The sequence below is a fragment of the Panicum virgatum genome, chromosome 9N, assembly GCF_016808335.1.
Source record: "Panicum virgatum strain AP13 chromosome 9N, P.virgatum_v5, whole genome shotgun sequence".
NCBI lineage: Eukaryota > Viridiplantae > Streptophyta > Magnoliopsida > Poales > Poaceae > Panicum > Panicum virgatum.
The window spans coordinates 872287-888680 of NC_053153.1; the positions used below are offsets into that span (position 1 = coordinate 872287).

General features: G+C 44.0%; 3 protein-coding genes, 1 long non-coding RNA gene and 1 pseudogene across 5 annotated transcripts; 3 read left to right on the plus strand and 2 right to left on the minus strand.

Annotated features, from left to right (window-relative positions):
- Positions 1-42: 42 nt before the first annotated feature.
- On the minus strand, positions 43-2118 carry LOC120687449 (monothiol glutaredoxin-S7, chloroplastic-like). The gene is made up of 2 exons (XM_039969447.1): positions 1532-2118; positions 43-269 (listed from the first exon to the last, which is right to left on the minus strand). Exons 1-2 carry the CDS (start codon positions 1989-1991, stop codon positions 214-216), a joined length of 516 nt encoding a protein of 171 aa, XP_039825381.1. The 5' UTR covers positions 1992-2118; the 3' UTR covers positions 43-213.
- A 170-nt stretch (positions 2119-2288) lies between these two features.
- Positions 2289-6178, plus strand: LOC120687389 (elongation factor Tu, mitochondrial-like). The gene is made up of 12 exons (XM_039969368.1): positions 2289-2517; positions 2648-2723; positions 2818-2910; positions 3008-3082; positions 3273-3377; positions 3467-3557; positions 3655-3860; positions 4662-4745; positions 5081-5146; positions 5222-5284; positions 5466-5706; positions 5810-6178. Exons 1-12 carry the CDS (start codon positions 2330-2332, stop codon positions 5878-5880), a joined length of 1359 nt encoding a protein of 452 aa, XP_039825302.1. The 5' UTR covers positions 2289-2329; the 3' UTR covers positions 5881-6178.
- Positions 6179-6480: 302 nt separating this feature from the next.
- On the plus strand, positions 6481-8340 carry LOC120687423 (annotated as a pseudogene).
- A 2068-nt stretch (positions 8341-10408) lies between these two features.
- On the plus strand, positions 10409-13829 carry LOC120687455. 2 transcript variants are annotated; one of them, XM_039969455.1, is made up of 3 exons: positions 10409-10528; positions 10563-10725; positions 13436-13829. In XM_039969455.1, the coding sequence occupies exons 2-3, from the start codon at positions 10597-10599 to the stop codon at positions 13535-13537; spliced, it is 231 nt and encodes a 76-aa protein (XP_039825389.1). In that variant the 5' UTR covers positions 10409-10528; positions 10563-10596; the 3' UTR covers positions 13538-13829. The 2 variants fall into 2 exon arrangements, with proteins under 2 accessions (XP_039825389.1, XP_039825388.1); XM_039969454.1 differs by having other exon boundaries at positions 10413-10525; positions 10560-10725.
- On the minus strand, positions 13820-16173 carry LOC120687463. The gene is made up of 2 exons (XR_005680750.1): positions 15753-16173; positions 13820-15684 (listed from the first exon to the last, which is right to left on the minus strand). It is a non-coding gene; the product is annotated as an uncharacterized LOC120687463 (long non-coding RNA).
- Positions 16174-16394: the final 221 nt, after the last annotated feature.

Here is a 16394-nt window from a genome sequence, read left to right on the forward strand (position 1 = left end):
ACCAATCCGGTAACATGACATTGGAAACTTGAGCCATTATGAAAATCACAAATTGCAGAAAATCTTCATCTTATTCCAATCAAAGAGCACTGAGCATTTGGAATGAATTGTCTACAGCTTACCATCTCCAGTTCTTTAACATGCCTGAATTGTACAGCAAATACTACAACATTTTGGTTAACTGTATTTCGTGTGGTCCTGATTCAATAGTCTCTAAGAACACATTGCTTTCTCTAGAGTTTCCTGTAGTTCTCCACTCTTGTATGCCTCTGCAAAAATAAACTGAGATGTTAGCATTAAGCTCGGCTCAAACACCATTGAATCGTTTTGGAAACAAACAATGAACATATCTCACGTATGAAATTCAATTGGTCGAGTATCTGAAAAGGGCCGAACTGATGAAAAGTTAAGGTAATTCAGTTGCTCGCTGAACTAATGAAAAGTTAAGGTAAATGTATGTATAGGGGCAGGGTGTATATCCAGTGTTTTCTACTTAAATGCAATTATTGCCTTGGCATCAAAGATTTGTGCACTTTTGCATATTTTCCTCCTGGTCCAGCTCAGTATTGCAAATTTCACACCACTCACCATTACTGCACTCGATAAAATTCATGGAGATTATGTTTAACTATGTGGAGGTCTGCCAATACCTAGAATTGATGTCCTCCCCTCTCTTTTCCTGAACATTCAGTCTTGTTCATTAATGTACTTTCTAAAACCATCACATCCAGGAGTGGAATAAACCTATAACATCAGTCTATCCAAGCCTGCAGGACACCATGACTATAGAGTATCTAGGACTCTAAAGTCGCTGAATCAGTAAAAAGTTGAGCCGTTCCTCTGAGTTTACTCATACAGCTGGGAAGGAATTATTATGAATGGCCATGGATTGGAGTTACAAAATGGGAAATGTTTTGCTTTGCTAAAAAAAATGAGAAAATTGGTGTTCTGATAGAGTGGTCATCATAATGACCGTTTGTGCCTAGGCACACTGAGGCATGAACATGACTGGTTCATGCCTAGGCTTTGACACCAACCAAACCTCTTTCAACCACAATAAACAACAGGGATGGCAGATCCTATATACAAAACAAATTGGAATATAAACACAAAAATGAAATAAAGATTGGTTCCATATAAAGCTGATGCAAAACAGCAAGCACTAGCTACTTATTTACTATTCAGAGTTTTAGACATGCCTTTGTTGTGTACAATGACTGCGATTAAGAAAAAGGACTTGTGCCGATGAATTCCTGTAGGCCAGCAACCAGGATTTTCAAACTGATTGGTGATTGGGACACAATGTGCGCGCATGAACCAAGCATACACTACTCCAAAGTATGCCTTCAGCATTAGCAAACTATGGTATGCTCAAAATTAGGAATAGTTGTATGGGAGGCTTCACTGATCAGTTGTGAAATCTAGCATCTCAGTGATAAACCGCTCAGATTGTAATGTCATGGAATCACGAGTTGGGCAAAAACGCCTGGAATTTTGACGCGCGGGCATCTATAAAGGAAGTCATATATACCAACGGTGATGTCGCATCCGCCGAAGAACTCGCCGTCGATGTAGAGCTGCGGGAAGGTGGGCCAGCTGGAGTACTCCTTGAGCCCCTGGCGGAGCGCCTCGTTGGCGAGCACGTCGAGCGTCTCGAAGGGCACGTCAAGCGAGCGCAGGATCTGCACCACGGTGTGGGAAAATCCGCACTGCGGGAAGTCCTTGGTCCCCTTCATGAAGAGCACCACCTTGCTGGACCCCACCACCTTGTCCAGCGTCGCCCGCATCTCCGGGCTCAGCGCCGCCAGGCACCGCACCGACCGGCCGCGCGCAGAGGGCTGCGCCTGCGCGGGACGGCCGAGGCTGAGGCGTTGAATCGCAGCAGGAGCCCGTGGGAGCAAGGCGACCCTAGCGAGCTGCCGCCGAGCGGAGAGGGGGAGAGGGACGGAGGCCCCGGCGAGAGGCCTCGCGGCCGTGGCGGAGGCGGCCATCGCGGTGGCTGGCGTCTGGTGAGAGCGCGCGCCGGCGGCGACGGATGGTACGGAGCCGGTGGGTGTGGTGGACGACCGAGACAAATTAATTATTCGACCAGTAATTTCTTCTCCTTTTTTTCTTGTGGCCGTGGAGGAAGACGTGAACACCAAGAAGAAGAATAGGAAGCCCAACGGCCCATGGATGGATAGCAGTTTGGGCCGCAAGTTTCGGGCCGAAAATCCAGCAGCCCAGCAGCGTACGGATGTCAAGACGCCGCCTCCTCCCTTCTAAAGCCCTAAACCCATCACCTTCTCTCCACTCCTCTGCTCCTCGCGCCGCCGCCGCCGCCGCCGCGATGGCTTCCGCCGCGGTGCTCCGGAACGCCGGCTCCCGCCGTCTCTTCTCCTACCCGATCCTCCGCGCCGCCACGATCTCGGCGCCCGCCGCTCTCCCCGATGCGCCCGCCGCGGCGGCGGCGCCGACCCAGCCGCAACCGATGGCCGGGACCCTCTGGGCGAGGTCCATGGCCACCTTCACGCGGACGTGAGTACCCCTCAGCCCAGATCCGCTCTTGCCGGCTAGTTTCTCGGTTCAGATTCATGTGATTCGCGGCATTCGCTTTTCCTCACTGGTTCGTGCGATTCATTTCCCAATTCGGTTGAATCTGTGGCAGGAAGCCCCATGTAAACGTCGGTACCATTGGGCACGTCGATCACGGCAAAACCACTCTCACTGCTGCCATTACCAAGGTTGGATGCGCTAGACATAGTGCCAGCTCAATGCTCGCTCGCTACATGTAAAAACTATAAGGATGATTCGACTGCGCTTGTTTCCTCGCTACAGGTTCTAGCCGAGGCGGGGAAAGCCAAAGCCATCGCTTTTGACGAGATCGACAAGGCTCCGGAGGAGAAAGCGAGAGGAATCACCATATCTACGGTTGGGTCCTAGCGCATGTCTAATTGTTTGGGCCGATGCATTTCTTTTTTTTTCATTTATCTTTGGTTGTTGTAATCTGTTGGTATTGTTTGTGTAGGCTCATGTGGAGTATGAGACGGCTAAAAGGCATTATGCTCATGTGGATTGCCCAGGACACGCTGATTATGTCAAGGTAAATACCAGTTATGTTTTATCTATTCAATGGAATAATTTTTTTATTTTTGTGAATGAAATTTGTTTGCACGTGAAATTGAGAATATCCGAGCAAATCAGGCATCTAGAGCTATTTCATTAGTTAGTAATTGTCCCACAAACATTCTCTTTTGTTTATGACCCAAAGAAATTTTCTGTGAAAATGTTAGAACATGATCACTGGAGCTGCTCAAATGGATGGCGGTATTCTTGTCGTGTCAGCACCTGATGGCCCGATGCCACAAACAAAGGAGCATATTCTTCTTGCTAGACAGGTTTCAATTCTTGTTTAATTTCTCATTTAAATTGCTTCATTGTGCTATCCTTGCAGTTCTGATCATATTAACTCATGCTCTGTTTTTAGGTTGGTGTACCTTCACTTGTGTGCTTCTTAAACAAAGTTGATGCTGTCGATGATCCAGAGTTGCTCGAACTTGTAGAGATGGAGCTTCGTGGTATGCTATTATCCATATATCTACACTACTTTTTTCCCCTTTTCTTATGGTTCTTTGCCACATTTCTGAGATTGTTTTTCCCTATCTTTTCCTGCAGAGCTCCTCAGTTTCTATAAGTTTCCAGGTGATGAGATTCCGATCATCCGTGGATCTGCCTTGTCAGCATTGCAGGGAACCAATGATGAGATCGGAAAGAATGCCATAATGAAACTAATGGATGCAGTTGATGAGTACATCCCTGATCCTGTGAGGCAGCTTGATAAGCCTTTCTTGATGCCGATAGAAGATGTTTTCTCTATCCAGGTGATTACATTTTATTAATTATTACGACTACTGCCGTATGAACTAGATGTGCAATTATGATGTTGCTTCGTTCACTGTTAAATTGGCCACGTATAACCCTGAATGATGGATGGTATTTAGGACGCAAGCTAAAGATTCAACATATGCTGAACTTTTGAACATCCATACGCAAACATTACTTTATCTCTGGATGTATGAATGATTGAGTTCTATGGATTCTGGGATTGTGTTCGTTAAACATTTATAGTTTGCACCATCAATATAAAAAGAATGTACGTAGAATCACAACATAAATTTGATATTACTAGATGCATCATGAAAAATAACACTTGAGTAGTATATGTTCTCATATCACACAGTCATTACTACCATGGAAGACCAAGTTGACGTCCCATGCAACTTGCATTATTTGCCATATGTACCGAGAACAATGCCTCAATTGTCCAGTGTTAGGAATACACACTACATTCTGGTGTTACCGCATATTTGAAAATTGCTTCTTTTTCATTTATCTAGTCATATTCTCTTATGATTTAGAGCCAAGAATTGGCTATTAAATACACAGCCTTTTACTAAACTATGTTGAGCTGTTAGTTACAATGTTGTGGTATCTTGAACTGGTATTTATGAATAAAATTGGCATTAAAGATGGTCTATTTAAATTTTGCTCCATCCATCACTGATGGTGCTGCAGGGTGTTATTTGAATACCATTAGTTTCAACATCTTCATAAATCGATGAAGACTGAGAAAGTGCATTGCCATTTAAGATAACATCAATTTGTTCGTGTTTGATCTGCAGGGTCGTGGAACTGTTGTGACTGGGCGTGTTGAACAGGGAACAATTAAAACTGGTGAAGATGTTGAGATTTTAGGTTTGACACAGGTGAGTTTGAACTTGCCTTTTTATTCCCCGAAATCCAGTGTTGAATATAATGCCACACAGCCCAAAGATTAGATATTTATCCAACTGTATGAAAAATCTGGTGAACAAGTTAAGACCTGCCCGTGGCTTGCTTTTTATTACACATCTGGTGTCTTCTTGTGCAAAACATGGTGTGCCAACTAAGTATACAACCCGCTTTTATAACAACATAATGTTCTTATATGTACCTAGTTGATGCGGCTTTAGATGCAACACAGCAGAATCTGAGCGCAATCTTTTGAAATTTAGTACCCACAGCTTTGATCCAATGTGATGAGATGTATTCTTGGTCACAGAGTGGACCTTTGAAGACTACGGTTACTGGTGTTGAGATGTTCAAGAAGATATTGGATCATGGAGAGGTAATGATGCTGAAAGAACGCTGTGTCAGTTTTTCATTGATTCAGTGTCTTATACTTGCAACTTCTTGTGTTCAGGCTGGTGACAATGTTGGTCTTCTCCTTCGTGGTCTTAAGCGTGGTGATGTTGAGCGTGGTCAGGTAAGAATTCCTGACTTAGTTAGACTAGTGAAGTAATGGAGTTGGGAAACTCCCGTGCATGGTTGTCTGATCACCAAATAATATTTCCATGGCATTTTATTTCCACTACTTGTGGTTCTCCAATAGTAAAATTCTTGTACCTCCTTTGTTGATCTTCTCCTATCATTGTCTACTATTTCAGGTGGTGTGCAAGCCTGGTACTCTTAAGACATACACAAAGTTTGAGGCAGAAATATACGTCCTGACAAAGGATGAAGGTGGTCGGCACACAGCTTTCATGTCGAATTACAGTCCACAGTTCTACTTCAGGACTGCTGATGTCACTGGAAAAATCGAGTTGCTTGGTGACATGAAGATGGTTTTGCCTGGTGACAATGTGACTGCAAATTTTGAGTTGATATCGCCTGTTCCCCTTGAACAAGGTAGGAACTATGTTAGCACTTCACTTAATTTATCCTGGATATAGCTGAGATTTTGCATGAAAACATAAGAGCGAACATGATGTCTGTTTTTTATGTGACGCAGGGCAAAGATTTGCGCTGAGGGAAGGAGGGAGAACTGTTGGTGCTGGAGTTGTCTCCAAAGTTATTAGCTAATCAGTTTCCACTTTGTTTCCAGTAGCAATTTAGCGAAAACAAATGTTGATACATGTCGGACCGGGTTAGAAACGAGAGCAAAGGAACCGGTTTGCATTTTTCTTGGAATGCATGAGCAAAGGCAAGGCTGGCTGGCCTGGCCACCATTCTGGACAGTCGCTTTTGTTTCCTTGTTGAGGTGGTGCTGTATAACACCGCAGTTAGTTTGGTTAACACGCTTGTTGGGCATAACTCAGTGATTGAATAAGACAAGTCTCGTCATAAGCAAATTTACCGGCCATTTTGTTTGCCCCCGAGAGCTATATGTGTATTGATTCTGTTTCAGCTTATGTGATGGATGAACAGGTGAGTCAGCACAGGGTTATATTCATTATTTGATCCATTGTTCAGTCAAGCTGACATGCTTGGTTGGAGGTTTAGCGTAGCTGAAGAGGATACTGCTTAGCATCTGGATGTGCGTAGGAATTAGGAGTTGTAGTGAGAAGTGAGGAGCGTGAATGATGCGAATCGCTATTCTGCTAAGGGCCTGTTCCGTTTAAAAGGAGATTGGATGTTAGTTTCTCTCTTATATCTTTGGGGAGAGGATTGGCTTCTTGCACTTTTGGTCAAGCAATCATGCAAGTACACCAGGATGCTCATTTTCGCTTGCACTTTTGGCTTGACATAGACTTCGGAATTGCCGAAGGTGTAGATTTCATAGCTATTTCATTTGTCAAGTCTGCAGAAGTAATTAAACATTTGAAAAGCTACATAGCTGCAAGGAGTCGTGGCAGGTACCAGGAGTGCAATTGTATCCCGTTATTCAAGTTTATGCTTTGTTGGGGAAGCCATAGTTGACATTATTAAACTGATAACGGTTGTACCTAGAACTGTTGTGGATGCTTAGCCACTGTTTCTTGTCGGTTTCTGGTCAGTCCCAGATTGTTAGGGTTTTTATTTGTACTCTAACCCCTAAAAAGAATTCAGCCTGGAATGAATTAGTTTCTATGTAGTTACTAGAGAAAACAGTGAATTGGCAAGCTATCCCCTTTTCGGTGTACCTCCTTTTTCAAATAATGATGTGCCACAATGTGATTCACAGAAGAATAACAAGAACTGTTGGCTAACCTAAACCATAACTTGGTGTGATCTCTGTGCAAAAAAAAAAACACTTGGTGTTATCGCAGCAACTACAATTCTTCTGCATGCATTAGAAATTGTCTGTGTATATATCTCTCTGTTTTTGTTTGCTGTGCTACGGTCAGTTAGCTATTGTACATCCATCTCACGTTTTATGATTAAAATTGTGTTAGTGACAAACACAGTTATCTAGCTTAAAATTGATAGTCCCATACTGCCAACAAAATCAAACTTGCTATGATATCTTTTACACTTTAATTAATTGGGCCTTGCAAACATCTAAAGCAAAAAGGATTGCATAAGTTTTTCTTACTAGATGGGCTAGTATTGCGTTTCTGAAATGTTTCCTTCATTTTTTGAACTTTATGGGTTCCTCTGTCTAATGCTTTATTGTATATGATCAGTGATATATCAGTCCTTGCGAAAATCGAGAGCATTGACTCTTTAAAGAACCTGGAGGAGATCATCCGAGCATCAGATGGTGCCATGGTAGCCAGAGGAGATATGGGGGCACAGGTTCCCTTGGAGCAGGTCCCCTCAATACAGCAAAAGGAAGTTCAACTGTGCAGGCAGCTCAACAAGCCAGTCATTGTTGCTTCTCAGCTCCTCGAATCGATGATCGAGTATCCTACACCCACAAGGGCTGAAGTTGCCGATGTTTCTGAAGCTGTCCGCCAGCGCGCAGATGCTCTAATGCTTTCTGGTGAGTCAGCAATGGGGAGATATCCAGAGAAGGCTCTTAGTGTTCTTAGGAGTGTTAGCCTCAGGATTGAGAAGTGGTGGCGGGAGGAGAAGCGCCATGAGGCACTGGAACTTCAAGGAGTTTCATCTTCCTTCTCTGACAAGATATCAGAAGAAATCTGCATTTCAGCAGTGGGTAAGTACTGCCACTACGTACTCAGTGCCTATGAAAATTATGTTGTCATTATCCTATTGTTGTCCATTATCTTGGTTGCTGGCAGAACATTCTGATTCCACTGCTTAGGAGATATGTCTAAACAAAACTGATTTCATCTGTAGCTAACGGCTTGGGAGCAGACGCCGTTTTTGTTTTCACGAAGACTGGCCACATGGCCTCCCTGCTCTCACGTTGCCGTCCTGATTGTCCTGTTTTCGCCTTCACAACCTCAACGTCCGTCAGGAGACGGCTGAACCTTCAGTGGGGACTCATCCCCTTCCGCCTCAGCTTCTCCGACGACATGGAGAGCAACCTGAACCGCACCTTCTTCCTGCTCAAGGCCAGGGGCATGATCCAGTCAGGGGACCTGGTGATCGCTCTCTCCCTCCGACATGCTGCAGCCCATCCAGGTGATGAACGTACCCTGAGAAAGAGCCATTCATCTCCGTGTCACGTGATCCTCTATGAGATGATCAGATGCGATGGAAATGGAACACGTACTTTCGGCACCTTGAACTTGGAGGACAGTTCCATATGCACTGAAATTGTTCGCTTTTCTCGTGTACTAGATGCTAGGCAACACCAGAGAACTGTGGCAATAATTTGCGGCTTTGTGCCTGTTGTATGTTACTACTTAGGCTTTAGTCTGACCTTGGGGTCACTTTTTAATGTGGAAGCTTGAGTCTCGCTGTGGGCTTATCCATCGCATTGTGTTAGTTTAACTGAATCTCACGCTCCTGCTGATAGAAGAATCATGTTTCCAGCTACAATTAAGGGTGGTAACAGGCCATGATCCTAGTAGACTCTTCACAGCCCCACAAGACCCTTAAATTTTTTAGCTCAAAATTGTATAAGATTAGAGCCCAGCCCTTAGATTTTCTAGTTCAAAATATTGGGCTCTTTGCCACCCCTAGCTACAATACAGTACTTCCCTGATAGTGGTCTTGGAGTTGTGCTGAAGCTTTTTACTGGTACACTGCGCTTCAATCATGCCCCGTAACTGAAGAGTCGTGTCGATCAAAGCTCAAGCTCTGAGATCCTTTTGCTGTAGTAATATTCTGCCATACAGAACACGTAAATGAAGAGAAAATTCCCTTTATAATTAGAAAAAATCTACTTAACCCCTGAATTATCAGTGGTAGTCTACTTTACCCCCCAACTTTAAAACAGTCTACTTTACCCCCAAACTATTCAAAACCAGTCAAATAACCCCTTTAGGCGGTTTCGGACGGCGGTTTTGCTACAGTAACACGATTTTATCTTTATCTTTTTTATTTATTTCCACTAAATCTTTGAAAAATCATAATAAATCACAGAAAAATCATAAAATGAAAAATCTAATTTTGTTGGACTCTACATGAGTAGATCTACACAGTGAGCATATAATATGATATAATTTTGTACAAAATTTTTGATGTAGCTTTAGATATATATTTTTCTATAATTAATTGGAATAATTCATATGTGCAGCTTCTATGGTCCAATTGGGGTGAAATTTTCATGATAAGAAAATTATTGTATGCTTGAACTGTAATAAAAAATTCATACTCATTGGACCATGTATAATCTAGTTATAGATTTATTTAGTTTTATTCTCGTTAAATTTATGCTCCAAATCTATTAAATCTATAACTAATTTATAATTGATCCAATGATTATGAAATTTTTACTACAGTTCAAGCATATAATAATTTTTCTACCATAAAAATTTTACCCCAATTAGACCATAGAAGCTGCACATATGAATTAGTCCAATTAATTACAGAAAAGTATAGATCTAAAGCTACATAAAAAATTTTGTACAAAACTATACCATATTATATGCTCATTGTGTAGATCTACTCATGTGGAGTCCAACAAAATTAGATTTTTCATTTTATGATTTTTCTGTGATTTACTATGATTTTTTAAAAAATTAGTGAAAATAAATAAAAAAGATAAAGATAAAATCATGTTACTGTAGCAAAATCGTCGTCCGAAACCGCCTGAGGGGATTATTTGACTGGTTTTGAATAGTTTGGGGAGTAAAGTAGACGGTTTTAAAATTAGGGGTGGAGTAGATTACCACTGATAGTTCAGGGGGTTAAGTAGATTTTTTCCCTTTATAATTTGTGGCTGCTCCAGACATATCTGCATATGTGCTGAACGTTATCAGCTGTTTGAGATCCACGGACAGACAGACATTTGTACCGCACTTGAAGCGAGGTTAGTATTTTTTTTCAAGATTTGGAAAACAAATTTTTGGATAAATGTCCTTGCACTTTTAAAAGAATGATGACTTGATAACATAGATCCTGCTCCAAACACTCATAAACTTGGGAAAACAAAATAGAAGGTGAAAAGAGAATGGATCTCCGCCCTCCAGTTGCAGATCAGTGGCTGAGATCCAATGCCAGATCCCCAGTCCGCCTGCTTGATGACAGATCTCCCAAAAAAACGAATGTCCAGCAAGGCCGGTGTTCAGACTGTACTGCAGTGATCGTAGTGGTCCAGGGACAGGGAGGGCCCTCCAACGAACGTCTCCTTCGGCGTCAGCTTCTCCAGCAAACCCTAAGCCCCCCCACTCGGCCGCCACGGCGACGGGCGACGGCGCCACCCCAGACCGAGTTCCGCTCCGCTCGGCCGCTCCGGCGCTCACCTGGCGCCGCGCCGCCGCCCCAGTCCCTCCCTCCCTCGGTTCCTCCCATGGTTGGCTGAGCATGTCGTCGCTGGGGACGTCCAAGGGGGTCCTGGAGATCGCCAAGTTCGGCGTCTACGTCTCCGTGCCCGTCGCGCTCACCTACCTCGTCGCCACCGACTCCAAGACCCTCAAGAAGCTCATGGGCCTCGTACGTTCCTTCTCGCTCTCTTGTCTCCCTGAATTGTCGCTCTCCTCGCGAGGAGGCATCTGGCCAATTAGCTGGTCGGATTGGTAGGTACTGCTGCTGCTTGTGTGATTGGTCTTAAGGACTTGGACATTTGGGGCTGCTAGCGTTAGGGTTTATGATCTGGATGCTGAATTTCGGAACCATTTTGAAATGATTCTGAACCACGACCTGATGGTGCTGCTCGCGTTGATTGACAGTGGGATGCACGCTGCCCCAATCTTGCTATACATTCAATTCGATCCCGGATGCAACAATCTTGTTATTCTAAATTTCTAGTATGCACAGTAGGAGTGCTCGTCTTTGCTTTAAGAAGAATTCCCCCCCTGTATGTGCAGTATAAGTGCCTATCGTTGCATTAAGAAGAGAAATTTATAGGTTTTGTTACAGCACTAGGCAGCTGGCTTGCAGCATACTTAGCCAAACGCGCCACGAGAACTCTTCCAGCAAATTATACAGAACAAGCAACAAGTTGTAGTCCAGCCGAATGCCTGCTTGTATCATTGCAGCAGCTTCTCTTTGGTGGGGAGGTTTGGATGCACATGCACTCATTCACCAAATCACCACCAAGGTTTGAGCCCTCTTTGAGTCAGGGTGACTTTCTTTTCTTTGTGAAACAACACCGTGTTCCTCTGTTTCTCCATACATATTTTTCTTCTGGTGGTCCAGAAGGATACTTTTCGGTATTTAGGATCGGTGCTACAAAAGGATGGCGACATTGATGAAGATGTTAGGCATAGAATTTCAGCTGGCTGGTTGAAATGGCGGCAAGCTTCTGGCATCCTTTGTGACAAGAGAGTGCCACAAAAGCTAAAAGGCAAATTCTATAGGACAGCAATTCGTCCGGCGATGTTATACGGTGCTGAATGTTGGCCTACAAAAAGGCGACATGTGCAGCAACTGAGTGTAGCAGAGATGCGGATGTTGCGCTGGTTTTGCGGGCACACAAGGAGGGATAGAGTCCGGAACGAAGTTATTCGGGATAGGGTCGGGGTGGCACCAATTGAGGAGAAACTTACTCAGCATCGGCTGAGATGGTTTGGACATGTCCAACGAAGGCCTCCTGAGGCGCCGGTGCGTAATGGGGTTCTTGAGCGGGTCGATAATGTAAAGAGGGGTAGAGGTAGACCTAAACTGACGTGGGATGAGTTGATTAAGAGAGACCTTAAGGATTGGAATATCTCTAAAGAGATAGCTTTGGATAGGAGTGCTTGGAGACTAGCTATCAATGTGCCTGAACCTTGAACTTTTTTCTTTCGGGTTTCATCTCTAGCCTACCCCAACTTGCTTGGGAAAAAAGGCTATGTTGTTGTTGTTGTTGTTGTTGTTGTTGTGTAATCCTAATAAAAGTGTTAGGGTGTGTTTGGTTGTCGGGCTATGGTTGGCCTGGCTACAATCTTAAGCCTGGACAGCTCAAGCCTGGATTCAACAATGCAATGAGCTCATGTTTGGTTATCTGGCTTATCTAAGCTTGTACTGAAATTGTCTTGTTTGGTTGCCTGGTTTGCCGTGGGTAAAAGCACCTTCTTCTTATTGCGGTAAGTTTAACGATGAGCTGCTGCATCTTGTACTCTCTTATTACGAGCGGAAATCAGGCGAACGTTTAACGTGATACAAAATTAAGGAGAAGCAAAATATATAACACAAATCAATTCACACCAAAAGTGAAACCAATTGTTATCATGATCGGGCACACATTCTAACAAAGAGTTGTGTGCTCTATTGGATCAGTCATTCACAGGAAAACAAACAAGCAGAGAGAGGAACGAGAAAGCAAGATCTAGATGAATCCTTGCATATGAGTATGAGATCGAAGTCAATAAGCAAGAAAGAGGGAAGAAAATCGCTTGCAATCGAAGATGGAATACTGGATACTAGACTACGAGGCGGTGGCCGCGCGTCGTCTGCGGCCGCCCCGTGCACCTCGCTGGTGGCCGTGGGCAGAGCCTCAAGCGCCATCTCCGACAAGCGCTAGCTCCGGCCGCCTCACCAGTGGCCGCGGCTCAGTCGCCATCTTCCGACGGCCACAGCTAGCCCCGCGCGCTTCGCCTGTGGCCGTGGGCTGCGGCCAGCTCAGTCGCCGTCTTCCGACGGCCACAGCGAGCCCCGCGCTCCTCGCCCGTGGCCGCAGCTAGCCTAGTCGCCGTCTCCGACAGCCAGAGCTAGCCCCGGCGTCGATGGACAAGCTTGCGAGCTTGGTGGTGGCGCAAACGCAAGTAGCAAGGGAGGTGAGTGGATGCGATAACTCGGCTTCCACAAGCCTGGCTTAGTTAGAACGACTGATTTCTGCGTACTATTGGAGCCAGGCTTGGAGGCCTCTTTTGCATAAGCTAAACCTGGCTAACTGGTCTATGCGGGCAACCAAACGGGCTCATCCTGCATTAGCTAAGTCTGGTTGGACCTTAGCCACCCATCCAAACACACCCTTAGTGTTCTTGTGTGCAAATGGCAGTTTGCTGACTTGCTCAACTCCTAGGGAACATGTCTGGTCCTCTTATGTACCTCAGTTGATGTTCAGGTTTCTTTTTTGTTCTGAAATGAACATTTTCTACAGTTGGTTCATTCATTGATCACAAACTTTCCAAAGACAAATACATTAGCTGTGTGTGTTGATATACACTGCATCTATGTTGCTTAACATGAACACTGAACTATCTTTATGCACTCTTTGCAGCGTCCATATGTGGTTTATCCACCGGAAGGTCCACGCCCACCGCCGCCTGAAGAACTTCGCGAGAGGGCTCGGGAAATAGCTCGGAAGAGGCAGCAGAGCTGAGTGGATTGGTGACTAGGGAACATCGCAGATCATAAATCCAGCTCACAGATACGGTAGAGAATGACACTCTGGTTGTTGATATGGAACGTGTGTTTGGCCCTGGTCTGTAATATCTTTTTGCTGCTGTTGTTGTAATAGCGTTGAAGTGGCTACGGGTCATCTGCTTTGAGCTGTGAGGATTGACTAAATGTAATTCACTGTATTTCTTGTTGGAGGCAGTTCAAAGAATAAAAGAAAGGCCATATTTCGTACATCAGCATCACTTTACTCTTGAGTCTAATGTTACTATAAAGAATGCAATTGAGCTGTATGAGTACCTCTGAGCATAATTACTCTGTTTGGATTACATATTTACAACAGAAGCTTACAGGGTGCCTCCAGGATGCTCATTTTCGCATTGCCATGTGGAGTTAAATGAATCTGTTATCCGTTGGCTGGGACCACTGATAAAATCACGCCAGCCAACAGGTTAAGTATGAACACGCTCTTGTTTGTGTGTACTTGGTGGATCTGTCTGTTCTTGGACGATTGGAGCTTCTGTAAGACCCATTGTACAGAGGCAGCAACGACCGTGCGATCCCTTTCCTTCCTCCCAGCCAATTATTTTGCATAAGTACAGAGAAAAAAAATTGATAGCTCAGTTGGTAGAGCCCCCAAGTTGAAAGCTTTGCCCACCTAAGCTCAAACTCAGGTCCCCGTAGCTTGTGACTACCTCCCTAAAGGGTTCCGTACTCCCATCTGGCCATCTCTTGAGGCAAACCCAGGGGAAAATGTTCCCCACATGGTCGAGTCTTTTTTTTTATATTATGTTATTACTTGAATGAAGATGTCCATTGTTTGAGTTTAGTATGTATCCTTATTTTCCATCATGATCATGGCAATGAAAAAGGTATACACATACAGTTCATGAATGCTTATAACAGATTTCCTAATTTCTAGAGTTCACAAGAACAGGGTAGGGTCAAGATTTCAAAGGAATAACCAATTCTTCTAGCAACGAAAAAGTTAGAAGCAGAAGTAATTTTGCAAATTGCAATGGGCGACAGGCACAATGTATAAAAAGTTATTACCTTTGTAATTTATTTGTGAGTACAGCTCAAATATTTCAATCTTTTTATTAGTGTCACTAGGCATCATATGGGAAAGAAATATGTAACATTCCCAAGTTTGCTCATTAGGGGCATTGATGGTACAAGGTGTAACTGGAGAAGAAATATGTACCAGATCAACATGCATGACGAATGGTGTGCTGGAAGGCAAGATGCGCTTCATTTTGACCTTCAAAACGTATCAAGCTTCACATAGTACCAAAACCATGACAGCCATTACAACATACAGCATATACAATAAAACCTTCTAATACCCTCTAGGATAGATCTTTACCAACCATGGATGGAAGCAGTTTCTTGAATAGTTTCTCATTTTCCCCTCCTTCCCTAGTATTTCTCACCTCTTTGCTTCATATGAAGATTCTTTAGTGGCTCCTTAAGGAGAGCTGAGTTTTTGTGCAAGCCTCTGAAAGTTTCCTGTCCAATTGCATATGAATAAGGTCATTTTGCTTACAATGGAGTGTGCAGCGCACAAAATAACGTTTTAAGAGTGTCCTGTAGACAACCTAAGTAAAATCCCTCGTTTATCTACAGTTCTATTGCTGTTTTATGTTTTTTTTCCTGGTGTACTGTCTGAACAGGACACGTCTGTCACTTCCTATGTAAGCAAGCATAAACGCTAACCAAGTGAACTGGTTGCGATAACTACAGCAATGATGGCTGAATAATAATACATGTTTGCCGGGAGAGGCATTTGTTGTCATGTGCTCCTGTGATTTACGGTTACGAGGTTTACGTATAGGAAAATCCCAGCCTTTGAACAGTCACAAGTGAATATCTATAGCCAAATGTTACAAGAGTTTTAGACTCTAAACCTCAAATGAGAAATTTCACACAAAACAAGAAATAAAGCTATAAAACAAAGAAAATCTGGAAGACTAAGCTTCAATATTCTTCTTCGTCGTTCCACTTCATCCTTGTAAAGTTTTCACGCAACATCAATGCATCACATCATTCGTTTGGTTAGAAACTTGTTGTTCGGATGGTCACTGCTCGTCAATTACCGCCTTGATAGGTACGAGGAGAAGTCAATATCGCCTTCAAGAAGGAAGTGGCGCCATGAGGTGTCACCAATATCAACACCAAACCGGCACAATAAATATTACCATTGCCAATCAGCGTGAAACCAAGCATGGATTTCTCCATGCGCTCCCCCGAAGCCCCACCTCCGCACGGCTGCGCCTGCCGGCGGTCCGCCTCTGAGGCCCCAACAGGTTGTGAGGTTTACATGTTTGCGAGCTCTCATGACAGGATTTGAAATTTGCGCTTTCTATAATCTGACAGCGAATGAAAAGCATAGTTTTAGGCTAATATTAAGACCCTTAACAGTTCATTTTATGATATGATCTGGAGCTGGAATTGAAGCAAACAACACGCAGGCAAACAAATAGCAACCGACGGGGAAGGAAGCCACGGACCACGACAACTGCTCCGGCGACCTCACCGACGACAACAGGGCCAAAGTCAGCGAGCTGTAATGGAATTATTGACCTCGGTCAAGATCTAATTGGGCCGAAAGACCCAATTCTAATCCAATCCTAATCTCTGTTAGTTGTTTTTGATCGGGAGACAAACACATTTAAGGGCACGGCCCCAAGCCTACAACACTATATAACCAAGGGAAGACCCCTGGTTTTCCCTAAGCATGATTACTTACGAGATTAGCCGTCAAGGTTAGCGTATCCCTAACCTAACCGATCTCTAAAGTGCTGGAAGGTTTGGAAGCACGGTGTCCCTCGATCTACCTC